This window comes from Canis lupus, chromosome 23 (genome assembly GCF_048164855.1).
Source record: "Canis lupus baileyi chromosome 23, mCanLup2.hap1, whole genome shotgun sequence".
Taxonomy (NCBI): Eukaryota; Metazoa; Chordata; class Mammalia; order Carnivora; family Canidae; genus Canis; species Canis lupus.
In genome coordinates, this window is record NC_132860.1 from 26,629,021 (window position 1) to 26,652,148 (window position 23,128).

Here is a 23,128-nt window from a genome sequence, read left to right on the forward strand (position 1 = left end):
TTCCACAAAACTGCCTTATATCTTAACTTACATCAAAAAAAGATAGACGGTATTTTTGACTATGCAAGTATCTTGAAATATAACCTAAATCCCAAATATAATTATCAGAAGAGCCAAGAGATTCCGTAGAAGTTCAGTATTTTACACAATCCTTCAAAAAGCCTGGATCTGAAAAAACATGAAACTCCAGACCACGTATCTTCTTCCACTCCTATACTAATCAGCCAGACTAAAAGATGTGCAAGGCACTGAATCTTACACCTCTTCTTTGTTATCTATTCTAAGTAGTAGTTCTTGAAACAAGATACTATACTCTGGACACAGTGGGCACTGAAAATAGTGTGTACCCCAATTATTTAAAATAATCCCAGGTGAAACATATCTGTTTTCTACTTTCAAGAAAACTGAGTCCAGCTTAAAACCAGGGAAATGATGGTCCTATGTTCCATGGATTCCTAACAAAATCTAATAAAGGATGAGAAAATATGCTTGGAAAGACTATGAAAATTTCAGTTGATTTAGACTGCTATTATCAAATACCTTTAGAGACAGTTTTCAATGAGAGAAAGAACTTAAATGTTCAAGTCAGACATACATCCAGATTCAAACCCACGTCTTCCATTTCTTAGTTCTGATCCTCAGTAAGTCACTTAACCACTCTGAGCCTCAGATTCATCTATAAAATGGGAGTAATAATAAAAATTATAGAAGCATAGCTGCTGGGAAGCTTTTAGATATAATTAGTGTTCAGCAACAAGTGTTGACAAGGATGTGAATCAGAAGCCTCATAGATTGCTGATGAGAATGTAAAACAGTATAGTCTCTTTGGAAAACAGCCTGGCAGTTCCTTGAACAAACACAGCTAACAGGGGGATTCCTGTATGGCTCAGCGGTTTAGTGCCTGCCTTCGGCCCACGACTTAGTCCTGGAGTCCTGGGATGGAGTCCCGCATCGGGCTTCTTGCATGGAGCCTGTTTCTCCCTCTGCTTCTCTCTCTGCCTGTGTCTCTGCCCCTCTCTCTCTCTGTGTCTCTCATGAATGAATAAAATCTTTTAAAAAATGAAAAAAAAAAAAAAAACACAGCTAACACATTACTGAGCAATTCCACTCCTAGGCATATACTCAAGAGAAATGAAAACACATGTACATGAAAAAAACTTGCATGTGAATGTTCATAAAAGTGTTATTCATCATAGCCACGTGAAACAACTCAAATGTCCATCAACTAATGAATGTATTAATAAAATGTGGTATATCCAAACAATGGAATATTATTTAGCAATAAACAGGAACGAAGTATTGATAGATGTTATAACATCGATGAGCCTCAAAAACATTATGCTAAGTAAAAAAAGCCAGTTGCAACAGACCACATATTGTATGATTCCATTTATATAAAATGTTCAAAACAAGTAAATCTATGGAAAGCAAATTAGTGGTTGCCTAAGGCTGGGCAAATGGGGGTAAGAGGAAAGGTAACAGCTAAGACATGTGAGCTTTCTTCTTGTGGTAATGAAAATGTCCTAAAATTCTTGTGGTAATGGATATACAACCTTGAATATACTAAAAAAGCCACTGGGTTATACACTTTACATTAGTGAATTACATGGTCATTAGATCTTAATAAAGCTGTTAAAAAATTCCTGTGCCACAGAATACATTTATATATTGAATATCCAAACTCATACATCTAAAAGCAGAGGATAAATTAGGAATATATAGATATTATATATGTATAAATACATTATCTTACTTATGTATTTAAGGACAGTTAAATATCTTCCTCCCATACATTTAAGAAATTGACTTTTTTCTAGCCATGATAAAGTAACTGATATCAGATTAGTCCTCCTTGAGTAACATCTCAAACTAGACAAAATATATGACTCTACTATTTTCAGGACTGAAATAACTGGCAGTCTAGGTATACCACATCTGCTCCAGCTTTCTGCCTGGGACACTTTCCCAACTGCATCACAGGGAAGTAAAGCCTAAGCGAAGCATGATGGTCTCACTGAATTGAGAAATCAGAGTTTTGGGCTAACGGAGTGCCTAGACTTTATAGGACAGGATACTGGAAAGTAGACAACAATGCAGAAGGGGTGGCTCCAGAAATTTGCATGGGGATTTGGGGGTTCCTTGGGCACCTTTGACTGGGAGTACCAGGCTACATGTAAGCCAGGGTAAGACTCCATAAGGCCTAGAAGAATCACTGCTACAAGCCTGAGAGCTGAATAGATGGCTACAGAACTGCTGAGAGATATCAGAATTCCAGTTCAGCCAGAGTGGAGCCAGAATGGAGACATTTTTGCACACCCTTGGCACACAGGCTTTCAATGGAAATGTGAAAATTCAACACTCTTTAAAGACAACATAAATGAGACTTCCTATAATGTGCCATCCAAATAATAAAAAATTACTAGATATGCAAATAAGCAGGAAAGTGTGATTCATAATGGCAGGGGGCAGGAAGTAGCCAAAAGAAATAGACCACAAGAAGACTCCAGGGATGGAAACAACAGGCAAGAACTTTAAAATGGCAATGAATATGTTCAAAGCACTTAAAAGTACACTATCAAAAATGAAAATTTCACTGGATAGGCTTAAAAGTAGATTGAAAATTACAAAAGAGGGATGCCTGGCTGGCTCAGTCAGTAGAGCATCAAGAAACTCTTGATCTTGGGCTTATGAGTTGGAGACCCACATTGGATGTAGAGATTACTTAAAAATAAAATATTAAAAAAGAATTACAAGGGCACCTGGGTGACTCAGTTAGTTAAGCATCCGACTCTTGATTTCAGCTCAGATCATGGTCTCAGGGTCCTAGGACTGAGCCCCGAGTCAGTTTTGTACTCGGTAGGGACTCTGCTTGAGGACTCTCTCTCTTTCCCTCTGCCCCTCCTCCTGCTCATGCTCTCTCTAATAAAATAACATTTCAAAAAAATTTTTTTAATTACAGAAGGGCCAATGAGCCAGAAAACAGATCAACAGAAACTATCTACTTGAATACAGATTATTACCAAACAGTTTAACATATGCAAATCCTTGGAATCCAAAAAGGAAAGAAGAGAAAATGGAGCAGAAAAAAATATTTGAAGAAATAAATAATGGCCCCAAAATTTCCACATTTGTTGAAAAACATCACCTATGGATCGCAAAAGCTCAGTGAACTGCCAGCAGGATGATTACAAAGATACCACATTAGTCACATCACATTCAAACTGCAAAAAAAACAAAGATAAAGGGGAAAGATGCTACTAGTGAGGAAAAAAGGCACATTACACAGAAGAGAACAAGCATATAAATTATAGGTAACTTCTCATCAGAAACAATAAAAGTCAAAGACAATGGAGTGACCCAACTGTCAACCCAATCTCACTACCCTGCAAAAATTATCTTCCAAAAATTAGGGTGAAATAAAGACATTTTCAGACAAGTGAAAGCTAAAAGAATTATCACCAGTAAAACTGCACTAGAAATGCTGAGGGAAATTCTTCAGCCCGAAAGGAAATGATACCAGATGGAAACTCAAACCTATGCACCGGTCTGAGGAAGGAAAGAAAAGTCAAAGTTGGTAACTATAAAAGACTTTTTTCTATGTCTTAATCTCTTCAAAAGAGAACTGTGTTTAAAGCAAAACTAACATCGTATTATGAAGTTTATAAAGTATGCAGCACAAAGTCTGGGATGAAGTAATTAGGATTGGACTTGTTATAAGTGTCTTAGGTGGAATGGTATAATATTAACTCTATACAGTGATAAATTAAAGATGGATGGCGTAACACCTCGGAACACCCATTTGAAAAACAGAAAGAGGTACAACTAAAAATGCAAGAGAAGAAAACATAGTACTTACTAAAAAATATTCAATTTGTTCAATATAGCTAAGGAAACTATTACATAAAATACCTCTACAGTAAAACAAAAAACAATTCCCCCAAGGAAAAAATTGGCTTATAATGTAAAACACATTTTATCAGAGAAATAATATTTTAAAATATGACTATAATGTAAAATCTTTGGATAAAGTTAGCTAAAATAAAATTTGAGACTGGACAAGAATCTAACCACCTAATATGTGCACTTGTTTCAGAATAAAACAATTCCATGATGCAGAAAGAAAAAAACACAGTAGTACACAGAGCCTGTTTACCCAACTCTGAACTATAACTAGCTGAAGATCAGTCATTTTAAGAAATGAAGTTTATAAATCAAGTACTCTTAATATTTGTACATATTAGAAATAAACTTCAAAGTCTACTAATATAAAAAGTCATTAAAAATTTATTAAAAGCTGAATGTTAACCAATACTGCATCACTTAATTTTAGTCTTCAGAGTAGGTAAAATTCACATAACTCAAAATTCAAAACATAAAAAAAAGGAACATAATAATACGTCTCTGCCTCTTGCCCCCATTCTCCAACCACCAAAGAGGGAAAAATAAATACTGCTAAAATATAATCAAGGGATATATGTTCCCAATTGTTTCCTGTGGAATCACTGACATGGTAACACTTTTCCTAACACCAGAAATAACATTTTCTTTTTGAATTAGGATTATGTCAAAGTTCACAAAACAAGAAAACATCTGGATGACATGTGAATGCCAAAAAAAAGATCAAATGGAATGTCAAAATAAAGCTAGACCAAGGAATACTGTGAAGACAAAATAAGACAAAAAAAAAAAACTATCAGCTAAGGTTCTGTTAAGTCAGTCCTGACCAACACATGACAGGAAATCTGCAGCAATGGAACAAAAGACAGGGTTACAAGTTTCTGTGCCTAGTTCCCAAATTAGTCACTGAAGAATGGACAGCACAAACCGGACTTAGAAACTAACTCCTGCATATACATCAGATTATTCCTGAAGACTGACACCAAAAAAAGCCAAACGGCATCTGTGAGATTCAAATGAACATTCAAAAAATTTACAAAGAAAGACATCAACTTACCATAGGCCTCCTCAAGTACTTTATATTTCCAAGACTGAATTGCCAACCCTCAATTATTAAGGGGCAAATTATTCAGCTAGGAGTAATTCTAGCTCTTATTTGTCCTTCTCTGCTTTCAGTTTAGCCACTTCACTACTTATTAATGATTTCACCTGAGAAGTAAAAGAAGTTCAGCAAAACCACAACTGCCTGGAGGGCCCTTAGGCCACCATTTCTCTAAATTATCAGAAGACCAAAAGTGGTGAGATATTTAACTGCTCCTGTACTGCTAAGAGAATACTATGAGCCTGCTGGCCTGTTGGGCCCATAACTATGGCAAATAATAAAATCTACTCTTGACCTAAGACCCTGAATTCAAAAGAAGTTGGTAGGAGGGGATACAAGTGTTTTCTACAGAATTCCTTATTTCAGGTATATCTTTCACAATTAAACACCAACACATTTTTTACACTTTCATGAGAAACACTAGAAGTAACTTAGAAATTGGTCCCTGTGGAAACAGGGCAAACCAGTAATGTGGCAAAAGCCATATTACTGCCACCAATAGTTTATTTCTTGCTAGCAGACTACCTCTCTAAAAATATAATCATATTCCCAGCCTCCTTTGCAACTAGGCATGTACAGGCAGATGAAGCAAACTTAGCCAATAAAATAAGACAAAGTCTATTGCAATAATTTCTGGTAGAAATTGTCTTTTCAGAGGAAAGGGGGGGGGGGAATTTGCATTAAAGATAAACTGTCGGGCAGCCCCAGGGGTTTGGCACCGCCTGCAGCCCAGGGCGTGATCCTGGAGACCCTGGATCGAGTCCCACATCAGGCTCTCTGTATGATGCCTGCTTCTCCCTCTGCCTGTGTCTCTGCCTCTCTCTCTCTCTCTCTGTCTCTATGAATAAATAAATAAATAAATAAACAAACAAACAAACAAACAAATAAATCTTTTAAAAAAATGTTGGTGGAGGAAGAGGAGGGAAGGACAGTTTAAAGATTTATTTATTTATTTATGATAGACATACAGAGAGAGAGAGGCAGAGACACAGGCAGAGGGAGAAGCAGGCTCCATGCAGGGAGCCCGATGCGGAACTCGATCCCGGGACTCCAGGATCGCGCCCTGGGCCAAAGGCAGGCACCAAACCACTGAGCCACCCAGGGATCCCTCCACCAACATTTTTGTATAAAATTATCATGCTTGGAGTTGCAGAAGCCATCCAGCAATGATGAGAAGAATCATAACCAACATGCAGAAAAATAGAAAGTACCCAGGACTACTGAATTTGGTGAAGGAAATTCTTTAGTACTACTTAAGCGATTTATCTTTGAGGATCATTGCATTTTTAACCCACAAGTTCACTCTTAAGAGGATAAATCACAGACCATAATTTTGAATTGATGTTCTCAATTACTTAACAAAATTACAATCCACATGTGTTTACTGAGCATCTATTATGTTCCACACACTATGCAACAGAGCTTTCATATGCATTACTTTGTTTCAATTATCAAAATAATCCCATTAGATATCATAATTATTACCATTTTACAGATAAGATACATGAGGCTCAGAGAAGTTTAAGTGACCTGTGGTGATTTAGAGCCAAAGTCACACAGTTAGGGCAGCCCTGGTGGCTCAGCGGTTTAGCGCCACCTTCAGCCCAGGGCCTGATCCTGGAGACCCAGGATCTAGTCCTGCATGGGGCTACCTGCATGGATGGAGCCTGCCTCTCCCTCTGCCTGTGTCTCTGCCTCTCTCTCTCTCTCTCTCTCTTTCTCTCTCTCTCTCTCTCTCTCTCTGTGTCTCATGAATAAATAAATAAAATCTTTAAAAAAAAATCACACAGTTAATAAGAGATTAAGACTAGGATTCATACCCAGGTAGTATGCCTCTAAACTAGTGCTCATTCTAACATATCACAGCTATCCTACCACACAGATCACCTTCACCATTTCTCTTATTTATATATTGGGTATGCTTTAAAAGACCAAATTTTAAAAATGCACACAAAAACTCTTTCAACATTTCTATTCTTAACCCAAGTGGTGGGTAACTTGGGTTACTAAGCAAGCCTTAGTTCAACTTCATCTGGCTCATGAAAGTATCCTCTGTTTTCAAATCTATAAATCATAAAACAACTTCTCCTACATTGGGTTGCAAAAGCCATCCCATCCAGACTGAAATCTTCGTATTTTAGGAGCAGATAAGAATCTATGAACAATGCCTTATGAGCTCATAAACCATTAAATAGCAATAGGAAAAGGTATTGTTAAAACTGACTCTTTCAAGTAAGCAGTGATCTGTGACAAAAAGTTTTAGTAAACAGATTCTCTCAAACAGTATTTCCCTATTTCCTCCTCTGCCTAGTTTGTACCTCCTACTCTTAATCTCCCCTCCAGAACTGTGGACGTCTATATTTAAAATGTAAATTCATTTAGTCAGTTAAAGTTCCATTTTATCTTTTCATTTTATTTTTTTTAAAGATTTTATTTATTTATTCATGAGAGAGAGAGAGAGAAAGGGGGGGGGGGGGCAGAGACACAGGCAGAGGGAGAAGCAGGCTCCATGCAGGGAAACCGATGTGGGACTCGATCCGGGATTCCAGGATCACGCCCTGAGCCAAAGGCAGGCGCCAAACTGCGGAGCCACCCAGGGATCCCCTATCTTTTCATTTTAAAATCAGGTAATCTTTTTTTTTTCCCCCTCTCATTCAAAGTAATGTTAAGTATGGTCCTACTTGATTTTTTTCCATGCAGACCTATTTTTAAAAATTCTCCCCCTCATGTTTACATCATTTTTAAGTTCTCTTTTTTTTTTTCTAAGATTTTATTTATTCATGAGAGACACAGAGAGAGAGAGACAGAGAGAGAGGCAGAGACACAGGCAGAGGGAGAAGCAGGCTCCATACAGGGAGCCTGATGTGGGATTCAATCCCGGGACTCCAAGATCACGCCCTGGGCCGAAGGCAGGGTTTAAGATGAGGACATCATCCTAAACTGCTGAGCCACCCAGGGATCCCTTAAGTTCTCATTTTATTTATTTTTTTAAAGGTTTTATTTATTTATTCATAGAGACAGAGAGAGAGGCAGAGGGAGAAGCAGGCACCATACAGAGAGCCTGACGTGGGACTTGATCCAGGGTCTCCAGGATCATGCCCTGGGCTGCAGGCGGTGCTAAACCGCTGCACCACCGGGGCTGCCCAAGTTCTCATTTTAAAAAACACTGAATTGAGAGGGGCACCTGGGTGGCTCAGTCAATTTAAGCATCTGACTCTTGATTTCAGTTCAGGTAATGATCTCAGGGAGATCAAGCCCCAAGTCAGGATCCACACTGGGCATGGAGCATCCTTATGATTCTCTCTCTCCTCAAACCACAAGAGACTCTTAATAATTGGAAACAAACTGAGGGTGGCTGAAGGGGAAGGAGGTGATGGGACAGGGTAACCAGGTAATGGACATTAAAGAGGGCACATGATATAACGAGCAGTGGGTATAAGACTGATTAATCAAAAAAAAAAAAAAAAAAGACTGATGAATCACTGAATTCTACCTCTGAAACTAAACTAATTTTCTCTCTCCCTCTACCTCTATCCCCCCCATTCCCTCCTCCTCTAAACAAACAAAAAAAATTGAAAATTTAAAAAAAAAAAAACAGTGAATTGAGAAGTAATACAATTTTCGAATGAATAAAAAAAGATCTCGGTCCAGTATCTGATCAGCTACTTCCAGTTTTTATCATATCAAAAACAACACTGGGGATCCCTGGGTGGCTCAGCAGTTTGGCACCCGCCTTCCTCCCAGGGTGTGGTCCTGGAGTCCCAGGATCCAGTCCCGCATTGGGCTTCCTGCATGATGCCTGCTCCTCCCTCTGCCTGTGTCTCTGCCTCTCTCTCTCTCTCTTTCTCTTTCTGTGTCTCTCATGAATAAATATATAAAATCTTAAAAAACAACAACACTGATTACAAGACACATCATGTTCCACTAAGAAAAAATGCTGCCAACTAGACTGATACAATACCCTATCACTTACAGTTTTTATTCATACTTATTAAAAACATGCTTTTAAACTTATTTAGTCAGATCTTTAGGATATATTGCTCATTCATAATTTTAAAAAGATAAATTGATGCATAAACTGGTCACACTGAGGAGTCAAGCTCTTCTGAATCAATTTTTAAATCAATCACTGATACCTTTATCTTTCCACATTATATCATCCTCTGTGCCATCAAAAGCCCAGATGACCCAACATTTGTATTCCAACCATTATCTCTGGGATTTTCTTTCAAGCCTGCCAAATCGTGTCTTCAAGTTCTACACATAAAGAGACACTGACAACTACACATCAAAGCCAAAAGCAACTATAAGATGTATGTGAATTTCGGAAGAATGCAAAAAACAAAAAACAATTGTGCTTCTTAGAATTAATGAAACACAATAATCTCCACTGTTACCTTGAATAAGACAACATGCTTCCCAGGCTCCAATTTCTATTAACAATAGCACCTACCAATACTGAAGATCTACCATGCTCAGCATTTCACTTATCTCATTTAACTTTTACAGAAAAGCAAAAAGGCAAGCATTAACCTTGTTTTACATACATGAAATATGAGGCTCACAGAACCTTAGTAACTTGTCCAAGATTACCCAACTAATAAGTGGCAGAGTTGGGTTTCAATCTCTGGTCTACCTTCAAAGTCCTTATTCTTATTCTTTTTACCACTTCAGTAACTCTCAAAATTTAATGCATGTCTGAATCACTTCAGATGACTCTTCGAGAGTGAGAAAAATATTGCAAATGTTACATATATTTGCAAATAAAATAACTTATATATATATGCATGCATATAAAGACTTCTCATAATGCAATAAGACAAATAACCCAATTAAAAAATGGTCACAGGATCTGAATAGACATGTCTCCAAATGCCTAATAAGCACATGAAAAAATACTCAATAGCACAGACTATTATAAAAATGCAGGGATCCCTGGGTGGCGCAGCGGTTTGGCGCCTGCCTTTGGCCCAGGGCGCGATCCTGGAGACCCGGGATCGAATCCCACGTCGGGCTCCCGGTGCATGGAGCCTGCTTCTCCCTCTGCCTGTGTCTCTGCCTCTCTCTCTCTCACTGTGTGCCTATCATAAATAAATAAAAATTTTTTAAAAATGCAAATAAAAGCCACAACAACGATACCACTTCACACCCACTATGATGGCTATAATCAAAGACAGACAGTAACAAGCATTAGCAACAAAGTAGAGAAACTGAAACCTTCATAACATGACTGCTAGTGGAAATATAAAATGGTGCAGCCACTTTGGATATCAACTTGAAAGTTCCTCAAAAATTAAACACAGAGTTACCACATAACCCAGCAATTTCACTACCAGGTTTTTTTTTTTTTTTAATTTTTATTTATTTATGATAGCCACAGAGAGAGAGAGAGAGAGGCACAGAAACACAGGCAGAGGGAGAAGCAGGCTCCATGCACCGGGAGCCCGATGTGGGATTCGATCCCGGGTCTCCAGGATCGCGCCTGGGCCAAAGGCAGGCGCCAAACCGCTGCGCCACCCAGGGATCCCTTCACTACCAGGTTTATACTCAAGATAAATGAAAACATAAGTCCACACAAAAATTCATACATGAATGTTCAAAGGAATATTATTCATAATAGCCAAAAAGTCCATCAACTGATAAGTGGATTAATAAAATGTGATAGGATATCCATCCGACGGAGTATTATGTACCAATGAAAAGGAATGAAGTACTGATGCTATAACATGGATAAACCTTGAAAACATTATGCTAAGTAAAAGCCAGTCACAGAAAACCACACAATTTATGATTCCATTCTTACAAATTTCATTTCTATAGAGAAAGAAAGTAATTGCTTAAGGCTGGAGAAAATTATGGAAAGTGACTGCTAATAAGTACAGTTTCTTTTTGGAGGAGCAAAAATGTTCTTAAGTGGTGATGATTATAAAACCCCATGAATATACTAAAAAACTTTAAGTAGGTTAATTGTATGGTATGTGAATTATATCTCAGTAAAACTTTTTTAAAACAGTCTAGACCAGATTACTTCAAAGGTTCCCTTCTACACCTAACAGTCTCTGAGACAATGAAAAAATTCTCAGAGCATCCATAAACAGACAAGAATCCAATCCCCAGCAAGTCCCACAAACCTACAGTTTAGGAAGGGTAACATTTAGTACAGTAATTCCTCACTTGAGGTCACTAGACCTCCAGGTGTCTACAAAGAAAGGACAGGTGCTTCTCGAGCCAGTTCCCATTTTTCAGAACATCTGTGAGAAACCATACACTCAGCCTTCTCTGAGGTAGTTTCAAGTATCTTTGACTTTGTCTAGACTCATGTTAGTAGTTTTAAAATACTGACTCAAAGCTGACTGACAGCTTGATGTATGAAAAATAAAATATAAGAAAACAAATTATTAGTTAATATGTACTTTTTGATAGGCAAAATGTTTCAAGAAATGGGACTTATAATGGTTTCCTTGATTAAAAGCTTGGGAAATATAGACAGAGAGGATAGTGCACTTGTCTAGAAATTACAGAAATAGCTTAGCATTTTTTCTCAATATGATTCACTTCATCTCACTGTGCCTCAGTTTCCATTTTCATTGACAAATATGACAGTGTTCAACTGACTCTGAAATTCTATGATTTTTCCATATTATATAATTACCTAAATATGTCTGCTAAGAAAGTAGTTCTTTATATTCAAGGTCCTTGCAAACTTTCTTTATTGACTCTACATCCTAAAAACAAACAACACTATATATGTGATATTAATAAATAATACATAGGCTGTAGTATTTAGGAATTTACTTATAAGTGGCCTTAGAAAGCAAAGGGAAAAAATAATAATAATAAACTAAAAAGAAAGTAAAGTTTGCCTGTCTACTGCAGACAGCAAAAGTCAACAGGAAACACTTCAGTATAAAATCTCCCCAAAGCATGGAATGTCCCTGATTATCAACAAATGAGTTATCTTTCCTTCTTATATTTTACTCCCAACACAACAGCTTCCAAATACATCCCTGGAACAAATGAACTGAAGAAGGGGAGGAGAGCGAAGGAAAAATACTGTATCATAACTGGTTTCCTCCCTTCAAAATTCCAGGAGATGAAAAGTGGGGGAAGGGAGTGGAAACTAGCCATAAGCCAGCATGAAATTCTCCTATTTACAGCTTGATACACTACATCTCCTATTACATCTCTTACTTACAGCTTAATAATCATTGTGGTCTTTTACTTTTTCATTCTTTCTAAAGTCATAAAAATTTTTCTCTACTAATAATTTCTTTATATTACAAAAAGCCACTTGCATTTTTTGTTTTTTTTTTTGGAATGAATTCACACTAACTTAAATTGAGCATAATACTGGTCAGGGCATCGGTGAAAAGGACTACAATTTGTGGGTTTGGGGGGAGGAGAGTGGTGGGAGCCTCAAAAACAAAAGCAGAGAGGCGCCTGGCTGGCTCAGACGCCATAGCATGAAAATCTTGATCGCGGGATCCCCGGGTGGCTCAGCGGTTTGGCACCTGCCTTTGGCCCAGGGCGCGATCTTGGAGTCCCGGGATCAAATCCCACATCGGGCTGCCTGTGTGGGGCCTGCTTTTCCCTCTCCCTGTGTCTCTGCCTCTCTCTGTGTGTCTCTCATGAATAAATAAAATCTTTAAAAAAAAATCTTGATCACTAGGCTGTAAGTTCAAGTACCAGATGGGGGTAAAGATTGCTTACACACACACACACACACACACACACACACACACACACACACACAGACACCCCAAAGGAAAAGCAGCAAGCAAAATCTTTTAAAACATAACATATAAAAACTCAAGTTCAGAGACTTCCAATGAATTTTTAAAATGTCATTCTACTTGCTAGGACAAACCAGAAAAGCCAGACCACCTGCATCCTCAAGCAACTAAAGTTATCATGAATACCAGGAGTATGCAATTTTCAACTTTCAATTCAATATTATCATTGGAAAAAAAAAAAAGCAAGTAAGAAACCTAAACTCACTTTTTAGGAGGTAATATTGTATTCTGCTCACAATTACATAGGAGTAAAGGGATTCAGTTCAATAATTTAACATAAAAGAACACATATCTTTGAAAAAAATAATCTATTAATTCTCGGAACACCAACAATCTCTGTATTTACATATCATATGTAAACGTAGATATACTCAAATTCAAATAGCACAGTATGTTTTAAAGCGCCCACATGGGGCAGCCCCAGTGGCACAGCGGTTTAGCGCCGCCTGCAGCCCAGGGTGTGATCCTGGAGACCCTGGATCGAATCCCACGTCAGGCTCTCTGCTTGGTGCCTGCTTCTCCCTCTGCCTGTGTCTCTGCCTCTCTCTCTCTCTCTCTCTCTCTCTCTCTGTGTGTGTGTGTGTGTGTGTGTCTCTGTGTCTCTATGAATAAATAAATAAATAAAATCTTAAAAAAATAAAATAAAATAAAGTGCCCACATGAATCAAAGTATCACACAAGCCTAACAGACACCACTCTAGCCCCCTACAAACAGAGGAATAACACATTTCACCGAAAAACAAGTAAAGTGCATTTAAATATAACCAGTTACATTCATTTAACAATTCTGCCAGCCGAAACAAAGGGTACAAAGACAAAGAAATGAATTAAGACTTAGCCCCTGACTTTAAGGAATTCAGGAGGGGGGAAGCAAGAAACATGTGTAAAATCAAAATCCTCTGAGATCACAAAGAACAACAAACTTGCAAACTTAGTGGCAACCAGAATTTGCCAGGTGAAAAAGTGGGAATAAAGGTACCAACGAGCAAAGAGAAGAGCGCGTATAAAGGCATGAATGTACAAAGCACATTTAGATAACCAGAAGTCCTGAGTGGTCAGGGCAAGGGGAATAAGAAGGAAGGATGAATAAGCATGAAATGGTAGTAATTATGTCAGGAAAGGAAGCTTGTGGCAAGGTTGCAGAGGGTCATAAGGTGTGTAGTCTTTATCTAGAAGGCCACAGAGAACTCATATATAATAAACAATGTTTTTAGAAAGTTAACTGGTGACAATGTGGAAGGCAGACTTAAAAGAAGATACTGGGGGACAGAAGATAGGAGAACACCGCTGCAATAGTTGGGATATTATTGCAGTAACACAAGAGAAATGTGATGGGGTCAGCGATAATACAAACAACTAAACAACAGCAGAACAACCTATATCAACTTGGCAGTGATTCTGTGTCCCTCTACTTGACCATAGACTCCTGTACAGAGGTATAGGCAATGGGGGAAAAAAAGAAAAGAATGCAAACAAGAAGTCTTCAGAAGATGTAATCACAGGACTTAATGACCACTAACCTTCCATACCCCACAGAGAATCTTCATTTAAACATTAATTTGGCCTTTCTAAACTGCTTCTGAAAATTTATTACTTTCTTCATGTAGAGATCGCTACTAAAATACCCTACTTCACTTAATAGATGTTTAAAACTTTGAATTTTTAACCACACGAAGAGTTTCAGGTATTTTACACAGGAATTACTGAAGTCTAAAAATTCCCCTGTGACCACATGAAAAAAAGAAACAAATGCAGAATTAAAATAGAATACTTCCCAGTGAGAACACAATGATCTTGGTTTATCCAAGTTTGGATTAAGACTAATTTATATGCCCTAGTTAGAAACCCTAGACAGTAGAAATAGTCACAAATAATACCTAATTAAATATGGGTCAGGAAAAAAGGAACTCTTTAAAATCTTTGGGCTCCAAACAATTCAGCTATCCAAACACATAATATTATTATAACAACACACCGTTCATATTTTTCATGAAATCCACATGATGTTATGCACCAGGAAAAATAGGCAACTAATAAAGCTTACAGACCCAATTCCAATTTGATAAATGCGTTACTAAAGGGAAATTAAGAATTGTAACCGCTCTGTTTCAATATGCAAATTATCTCCTATCCTTTACAAAAATATGTTTGTTGACCTGTCAATTTGTATTATAGCATCATTAAAACAGTGGTATCTCTTTCAGTAAAATGAGTCTTGCTTCCCTCTATAAAGATACTGATTTTCACAATGCTGGCAAGATGGCTTACCTATTCAAAGTTATCTTGATTATGAATACAGGTAACTTTAATGATAAAATATGATAAACAAATTTTGCACTAAGTTTAATGTTCAAAGACAAAATTGTATTTGTCATGTTGTAACAAATAGTGCTAGTGTGCAATCATCTGAGGTTGACGGGCTCACCACCCCACCCCACCCCTCAGATATTAACCATTAACCAGAGGCGTCAGTTTAAAAATCTATGTGAAATCATTAAGGTCAGTAAGTGTTACAATTCAGTGGAAAGATTATTTAAATCAGAATTCTACTTCAATGATTATACTTTGACTAATAAACTTTTAAGACCCTTGTGTTTTCATGATATGTAGGCTATAGGTTTCACCACTAAAGGAAAAAAAAAAGTTTGTATTGCGTTAGTTCCAGTTATAATTTCTAGCTGAGTCAAAGCTCTAACAGCCTTAAAGCAGGAAATCCAAAAGGAAATTCCATCATCAGTTCCTGGGGCTTGGTAACTCAATGGTTCTTTGAAACAAAGATATAAAAGTTCTCACTATAACCTTACCTCATATCTTCAAGCAAATCACATTCTGCTTGATGTTTGGCTTGAAGTTTTGTCATCTGCTCAACTTGAGTGTTTTTCAGTTCTTGTGTAACTTTCACCTAAAATATACCATATATTATGAAGGCCTTACTGCAACTTTAACAACAACAAAGTAATTACTTAAGCAAAATACTTAATACTTGTTAAAATATATAATACCTCTTGCTCCCTTCTCCCCTAAAGGCCATAAATCCATTATTACCCACCTAATATGTTTACTGAGGACACTTAATGAGAAATCTAGCCAAATATACTGAAAGAGGTTAAATGAAAGTAAAAGAGCATAAAAATTACAGATTAAAGCAATGCAAAATAAACTGCCAGTCATTCCCTCTCAAGCACAAGCTCAGTACATATGTAGTAGGTCTCAGAGTTTTAAGAGTCTGTTTTCTATTTCTTCCAAAAAAGATTCATAGATTTTAACCATGAGAGGTGAGCTGAGTATAGATGGCAGAAGTGAGCAGAAGAATGTAGAAGAATGCTTAATACCTAATGATCAAAATTTACACAATCACGAAATTATATGCATAAATTGACTACAGAAATTATTCCATAATGGCTGCGAGAAAGCACACTGTCTCAGGATGATGCCAACTCGCTGACAGCGCATCAAATCACAATCTCTTTCTCACAAAGGAGAAAGCAAAAGTGACCTTCCAGCATATGCAGTGCTTTTAAACCACCCAGCAAGCCGGTCCCCGTGGCGACTCCACTTCAAACAGAACAGCAAATGCAAAGCTGTCCAGTGCCTCGGTAGCCAGGCCCGGACCCCAGGGTTCCAGGGTACAGTGGGGCCTGGAATCCCCGCCACCCGCGGGGCCGGGCTAACCCGGAGGGGTGGGGGTACATGTGTGAAAGAAAAAAAGAGTCACTTAACTGGAGAAACCCGGATTAAGAAAGAGAGAAAGAAGAAGCAGACACGAGCGAGTTAGGCATTCAGCAAATGTTTGCCCACGAGGGGAGGGCAGAACAGCCTTCTCCACCCAGTGCCCAGAGTAGACACTCAGTAACCATCTGCAGGATTAAAAAGACAAGGACACAGCCTCAGTCCTTGGGAACGCCGGAGAAGAGGGCAGTGAAACAGTTTTTGAAGGGCGAGGGGGAAGCTGCTGACACGCCGAGAGCACCCGTCACTCCCACCCCAAGCCCAGATCGCGGTGCACACGCCACGCACTGCCCGGTTCTCGCTCTCCCGGGCCCGCACCATCGCCTCCCGACCCCCTAGCTGGAGGGGCGGGGCAGGATGGGGGGTGCGGGTGGAGAAAGGCTTAATTTCTTGTTTTCCCCTGGGGTGGGGGGCGGTGACTTATCCAACTTCTTTTCGGCCGCCCCGTGGGAAAAGCAGGCCGAACCTTATGGCTGGGCTAGAAACAAATTCCCTGAAAATTATCAAATGGCCGAGGGTGGCGACAAGCAGCTGGAGGGTTCAAACCTGGCGCAGACTAAACAATCACACAAGCACAGGCACTGCGAAGCTGCAGGGGCTCCCCGCCTCCCCTCGGTGCAGCCCCGAGAATGCACTTTGCAGCGAGAGCAGCACAGCCATGCGCGCGCGCACACACGAATGCACGCCCGAAACTCTTGTGAAATGTTGGGGGTCTCCCAAGCGGTGGAGGGGACGAGCCTGGGCCGCCCCTTCGTCGGAAAGAAACCTCATTCGCGTGGCCCCCTGCTAAAGCCGGCGGCAACTCGGTGACAAGCCCGAGGCGACGGCGGTCACGGCCCCTTGCGAAAAGGGGGAGGGGGCGCCCCAGCCGCGCCCCTCGCACGCATCCCTCCCACACCCCCCAAGCCCCCCAGCCGCACCCTCACCTTCCTCGGCGGCGGCTGCATGATGCTGAAGGGACATCAATCCTCCCCCGACGGCGGCGTCAGCTAGGACGAGGAGACGGGGGGCCGTAAGGAGGGGCGGCCCGGCAAGCGCAAGCGCAAGCGCGGGCGCGCGCGCGCGTGTGTGTGTGTGTGTGTGTGTGTGTGTGTGTGTGAGGAGAGCCTGAGAATAAGGACTCTCCCGGCAGGGAGCAAGGCCAGGCCGGCGGGCGGCTGGAGGACCCGGGTCGGAGGGCGAGTGTGAAGCGGAGGAGGAGGAGCGCCGGGAAGGCCTGAGGCTCGGGCGGCCCGGGGGGTGTGTGAGGGAAGGAGGCGGAGACCGCGAGGGGGCGGGGGCCCGGGAGCCGGGGCGCAGGGTCTCTCCGCTCGCCGAGCGGCTCCCCGGCAGCAGCGTCGTCCCGCTCCCCGCCCGCCCGCGCAGCAGCTCCCAGCAGACGCGGCCCCCCGCCCCCACTCAGGCAGCCCAGCCCTCGCTGGGCCCAACGCCCCCGCCCGGCCCGAGGAGGTGGAAGGCGGTGCCGCGCTCTCAGCTTCGGCTCCTCCACTCCGGCCGCGGGAATTTCCGGCCCCACCGTGTGGCGCAGCGCCCCGCTCCGGCGGCGGAGGGGACGGCTCAGTCCAGAGCGGGGGTTCGAGGGGCCGGGCCACGCTGCAGGGAGGGAGCGTGGCCGCGGCGCGGGGCTTCGGATCTCGGCGGGGCAGCGGTGGGGGGGAACTAACGGATCGCTCGGCGGATAGGAGGGGTAGAAACGCTAGCGGAGCACGGAAATCCCCCCGCGCGTCTCCGATAGTGGCACGTTCCAAACGCCTCCTGTCCTCCCTCCCCCACACTGAGAGGCAGCCGGGGGCTTCACGCGCGCTTTCCCGCCAGCCGGCCGGGCGCGCGCCTCTGATCGGGGCCGCGCACGTGGGCGGGAGAGGGCGCTGCGCCGACGCACGCGCACCAGCCGCCCCCACCTCCCGCCGGCTTTCGGGCTGCGGTGTGTCACTGTGTGTGCGTGTGCGTGTGTTTGGGCTGCAGGATTTCTCTGGATGCGTGTGTAGGGGGACGACGCTCCGAGTGAAGCCTTCACTCCGGCGCGGAGGGTAGCGTGCCGGTGGCGGTAGGAGAGTTCCGTTTTTTACTTATTTGCGGTCTTCAGACCCCCCTCTCCGGCGAGCGAATGCGCCGGCCGGACAGGCCAGCCTTGAGGGGGCGAGCATCGACAAGTTCTTTCGCAGCCGGCCACAGGTGCCTGACTGGCGCGGAGGCGGCCGGGGGATGTCTGGTTGCCCCGCCGAGAAGCAAACGGCTCTCCGCTACAAGGCACTCAAGTCAAAGAGGACGGACTCGTTAAGACCGGGATCCCCAGTTCACAGATGGGGCGGCTAAGTGCCCAGAGAAGATGGGAGACTGTCTGTAGGTCACAGAGCAAGACTGGAATCTCTGGGTCACGAAGGGTTCTTTGGGTGCAGATGATAACCATGAGGAAAAAATCTAGAGGAGGCAGCAGAGCAATGGGGGAAGCTCTAGTCTGGGAGTCAGGACCCCTGGGTGTCAGTCCACTCCGCCTCTGACTGGCTGGGGGAGCTCTGCCTTCCTCATCTGCCAAGGAGGCTGTTCATCCAGGCAGCCGCCACCACCCATGTTTCTGTCTTGTCCAAACCATCTGGGGATAGTGGTATCAGCTTCCCTTGGGGTCCTTAGAAGAACGAAAATAACCTCCTCTGGAGCCACATGGATGTGTGGAGGTGAACTAGATCGCCCCACGCTTTTATCAGAATTGGGGGTCCCGGACACCTGTTCTCAGAAGTGTCATTAGGCAAAAGAGGAAAGTGAGTGAGGCCTGGAGAGACCCAGGCATATTGCCAAGGCCCCACAAGTAGTCAGAAATTGGGAAGAGGAACTTGAATCCAGGTCATTCACACAGGAAGGTGATAGAATCAGAATTCTGCATGAGTCAGATTGTGAGGGAACTCATTGATCAGGCTCGCTTTTTCTGGTTTCCTTGAGGCAATTCGAAAGTAGGCCCTTCACCAGAGTCCTATCACTATCTGGGAACAGGTGGGTGGATGCTCAGCTGCCCTGTGGGGCAGCAGCGAGAGCCCAAGCCAGAGGTATCCAGGCTGGGCTCCAATCTCAGCTCCAGTACCGATTAATTGAGAGGCCTTGAGCTAGTCAGTTTCACTGCTTTCAGCCTTTATTTTCTCATTTGTAAAATGGGGATATAATACCAGCCCTGCAGGCTTGTTGCATTAAATAAAATTTCTTCTGCCACAGGGCCTGGTACATAGCACTCAATAAATGCTTACAGATTCATCATTCATTCAAAAGATATTTGCTAAGATCCCGCTTTGTGCCAAGCCTTGTGTCAGACACTGAGGATACAGAGGTTAGCAAGACAATCCTCCTCAGATTTCAGGAAGGCTGAGTTCCAGACCAGCCATTTCATGAATGACACTATGCTAGTCGAGGAGGGGTAAAAATGCTTGTCCAGATGCAGCATCATGCAGAAGGTGCTTAACAAAGATTTGCTGGATCTTTGTCCTGGGCAGAACTAGTCTGGCCCAGAGATCATCCACCCTTCGCCTCCTTTTCCTGGAAGTGAGGACTAGATAAAACTGCTAGATGTTGGGAGATTTGGGATCCAGCCTCTACCATTGATATGCTGGGCCTTCTCCAGATTCTGGTCCCCAGCTGTGGAATAAAGTAAGTGAATGAGCCAGGAACTTAGTAGGCTCTTCACAGATGAAGTACACTCTGGGGTTCTATTTTGTGGGTTTAGGAGGAAATCCTCCACCTAATTTACTATTATTTTAAACCAGGAAGGCATAGACTTTCTAGGATGATTTCCTTTGGAGGTATGATAAAAAGGGCCTGACTGACCTCTACCTCTGAAACTCATAATACATTATATGTTAATTAATTGAATTTAAAAATTTTTTATTTTTATTTTTTTTTTAATATTTTTTTAAGTTTTATTTATTTATGATAGTCACAGAGAGAGAAAGAGAGGCAGAGACACAGGCAGAGGGAGAAGCAGGCTCCATGCACCGGGAGCCCGACGTGGGATTCGATCCCGGGTCTCCAGGATCGCGCCCTGGGCCAAAGGCAGGCGCCAAACCGCTGCGCCACCCAGGGATCCCTTAAAAATTTTTTAAAAGCTAAGGGGCAATACCAGATGACCTGCTAACTGCTTTTTCAAAAATGTGTTTGTTTGTTTGTTTTAAATATGTTGAACATTTACTAAGTGCCTTTCCCAGAACCCAAACTTTTGCCTTACTTTTCTGAGCTTACGTGAGAGTGTTATTTTGTTCATTTTACAAATGAGGAACTGGAGGCTCAGTGAAGATAAATAATTTACCCTGAAGTGATGGATTTGGGACCAGAATCTAATTCTCCCATTTGCCTCTTGTTCAAAGGAATTGAGAGAGTTCACCCAGGAAAAAAGTAGACTCAGGAGGATACGATCCATATATTCCAAACTCCACAGGGATGGGGAAAGGGATTTCTATGATTTATGTAAGACTGACTTAAAAGATATCCCTTTGAACTAGGCTGGGAACTTCCAGAGCCTTGCTCCCTGCAGTGCAGGCAAGCACTGTGTTACCAAATGTAGGATCTCTTGAGATTGTTTGGGGTAATGCCACAGAGCTGTCCTGTGGCCCCAGAGCAACATGCATTATAGCCCCAGAGACACAACTAGGACAGGTCTTAGCTGCGTCTAAGGAAGAAGGTTTTCCAGGCAGAGCTACCCCTAGAGGAGCTGAACTCCCCCATCCCTAGGGCACTGAAAGTAGCTGTTGGCTCCCTTCCATCAAGGAGGCTACAGATGGGATTCTTACTCAGGGAAGGAGTTAATAACAGCTACCACTCATTTTGCCTCTTCTGTGTTTCAGGCATTGAAGTAGGCACGTTGTTTACATTATTTTTAACCTGTGCAACTTCTTGTGGTACATATGACCCCATTTCACAGATTCACAGACTGAGGATCAGAAGTGAAATGAGTAGCCTAAGGTCATACAGCTAGCACAGGAGAGCAAGGCTTGGTCCCTGGCTCTCTCTGGCTCTGAAACTATGCTCTTTCTCCAGGGTACATGCTGCTGTACAATCTCCCAGAAGGAATGTGATTCCAAATTTAAGTGAGAGCCAGGGTTAAAAGCTGGTTTAGAGCAGGCATATGGGTAGGCATTGGAAGATGAGCTATACCAGTATTCCACAGGGCTCCCAGGAGAAACTCCAGGAATGAGAAGTGTACAGCAGCCCTTGAGCAGGACTAGAATGTTAACAGCACCCTACCATGGTTCAGATTGGCCATCTAGGACAGACCTACACTCCATCCAAGGCTCTGCATCCAAGGCCACCATCCCATATGCCCATGCTGCACCAAGTCACCTCCCACCCTCCCTGTAGCTAAGGTTCACAGTACTCTCTACTCCCTTTCCTGCTGTATCATTATCCCACACTCACATTGGCATAGGCTGCTTAGGAATACCTTTAGCCTATCCAGATGCTAGCTATTCCCTGTTTGAGCCCCACTGAGGCTACTTGGCAATGCTGCTACAAACAACACAGTCTAGCCCCATTTACCTCCCTTCTACCCTTGTCACCTTTCTCCCTGTATTTCCGCTCCCCACCTTTCCACACCCCACACCCACCTCACCCCTACCTCACCTCACATATAAGCTTTTGCTTCTGCCTGGGCTAATCCCCTCAACACAGCCCTCTGATAAGCCTGGTATATATGGGAGCATGCCTCCATTAGCTCTCAAGACAGAATCAGCCCACTCAAATGAGACTTCAAGATTAGAGATCAGCAGAAGAAGGCAGGGGCTCTCCCTAGGACACAAAGTGAGTCTGTGGCAGTACTAGACCTTGGATTCCATCCAGCATCACCCAACAAGTCCCTTATTCTGAGCTCAGTCATAAGTAGGTCTCTGGAATAAGACCCAGGCCCTGTACTCCAGGAACTCTCAATCTCAACCCACGGACCAAAGGTCATAGCAGTGAGTCCAGAATATGCAGGTCAGGAGAGTCCTAGAGACCCAGATTCCACCAGGTAGTAGCAGGAATCTAAGGCAGTCACTGAGACAGGGAATTATCTGGTCAGCTGGTGCCAGGGAATGTTACAGCTTGTGTGGCAGTGAGGGACAGCCAGTCCCAGGGCTATAGTAGGAGCTGACAGTCACATGGTTTTGATATCAGGAAGCAGGAAACCAAAGTTCTAGTCTTGTCTTTGCCAGGCACTTGCTGAAGGTGACCTTTTTGGCACATCACACATTTGGTCTTTCCTCCTAGGGAGGTGGTACAGGTGAAGTGAAATAACAGCTAAGTGATCTGCAAAGAACTGAGGAGCTACGTAAGCTAGTGACTGCCCGTCTTGGGATGCATCAGGGAAGGTTGAATGACTGCCTAGGTGGGGCATAAACCAGGGCCTTCCCACCAGGAGCTGCACTGTGATTACAACTCTGCGAAACTTAGGCCAATGGATAAAACAGTCAGGTTTGGGAGGAGCACTGACATCCCAGAGATTTAGGGTCAGGCAAACCTGGGCTAGATGTTTAGTTCCTCTTCTGCCTAGCTTTGGGTTCTTGACCAGGATCTCTTTTCAGCTGAGTTCCCTTGTCCTTTGTCCTTAAAAGGGGAATAATGACTTTTTGCAGGGTTGTGGTGGGAGTGAAAT

At 42.5% G+C, this 23,128-nt stretch overlaps 1 protein-coding gene across 6 annotated transcripts in view; it reads right to left on the reverse strand.

Annotated features, from left to right (window-relative positions):
- FCHSD2 (FCH and double SH3 domains 2) overlaps nt 1-23,128 on the reverse strand; it is a 334,052-nt gene that overhangs the window by 305,193 nt on the left and 5,731 nt on the right. For 2 of the 6 annotated variants that reach the window (XM_072794509.1, XM_072794505.1), the window contains exons 1-2: nt 17,448-17,941; nt 15,597-15,694 (exon numbers count right to left, since the gene is read on the reverse strand). In XM_072794509.1, the coding sequence (XP_072650610.1) occupies nt 15,597-15,694; nt 17,448-17,468 (119 nt within the window). In that variant the 5' untranslated portion in view covers nt 17,469-17,941. Of the gene's footprint in view, nt 1-15,596; nt 15,695-16,512; nt 16,641-17,447; nt 17,942-18,037; nt 18,105-23,128 lie in introns of those variants that run through there. The other 4 variants (XM_072794506.1, XM_072794508.1, XM_072794507.1 and 1 more) reach the window with 4 other exon arrangements.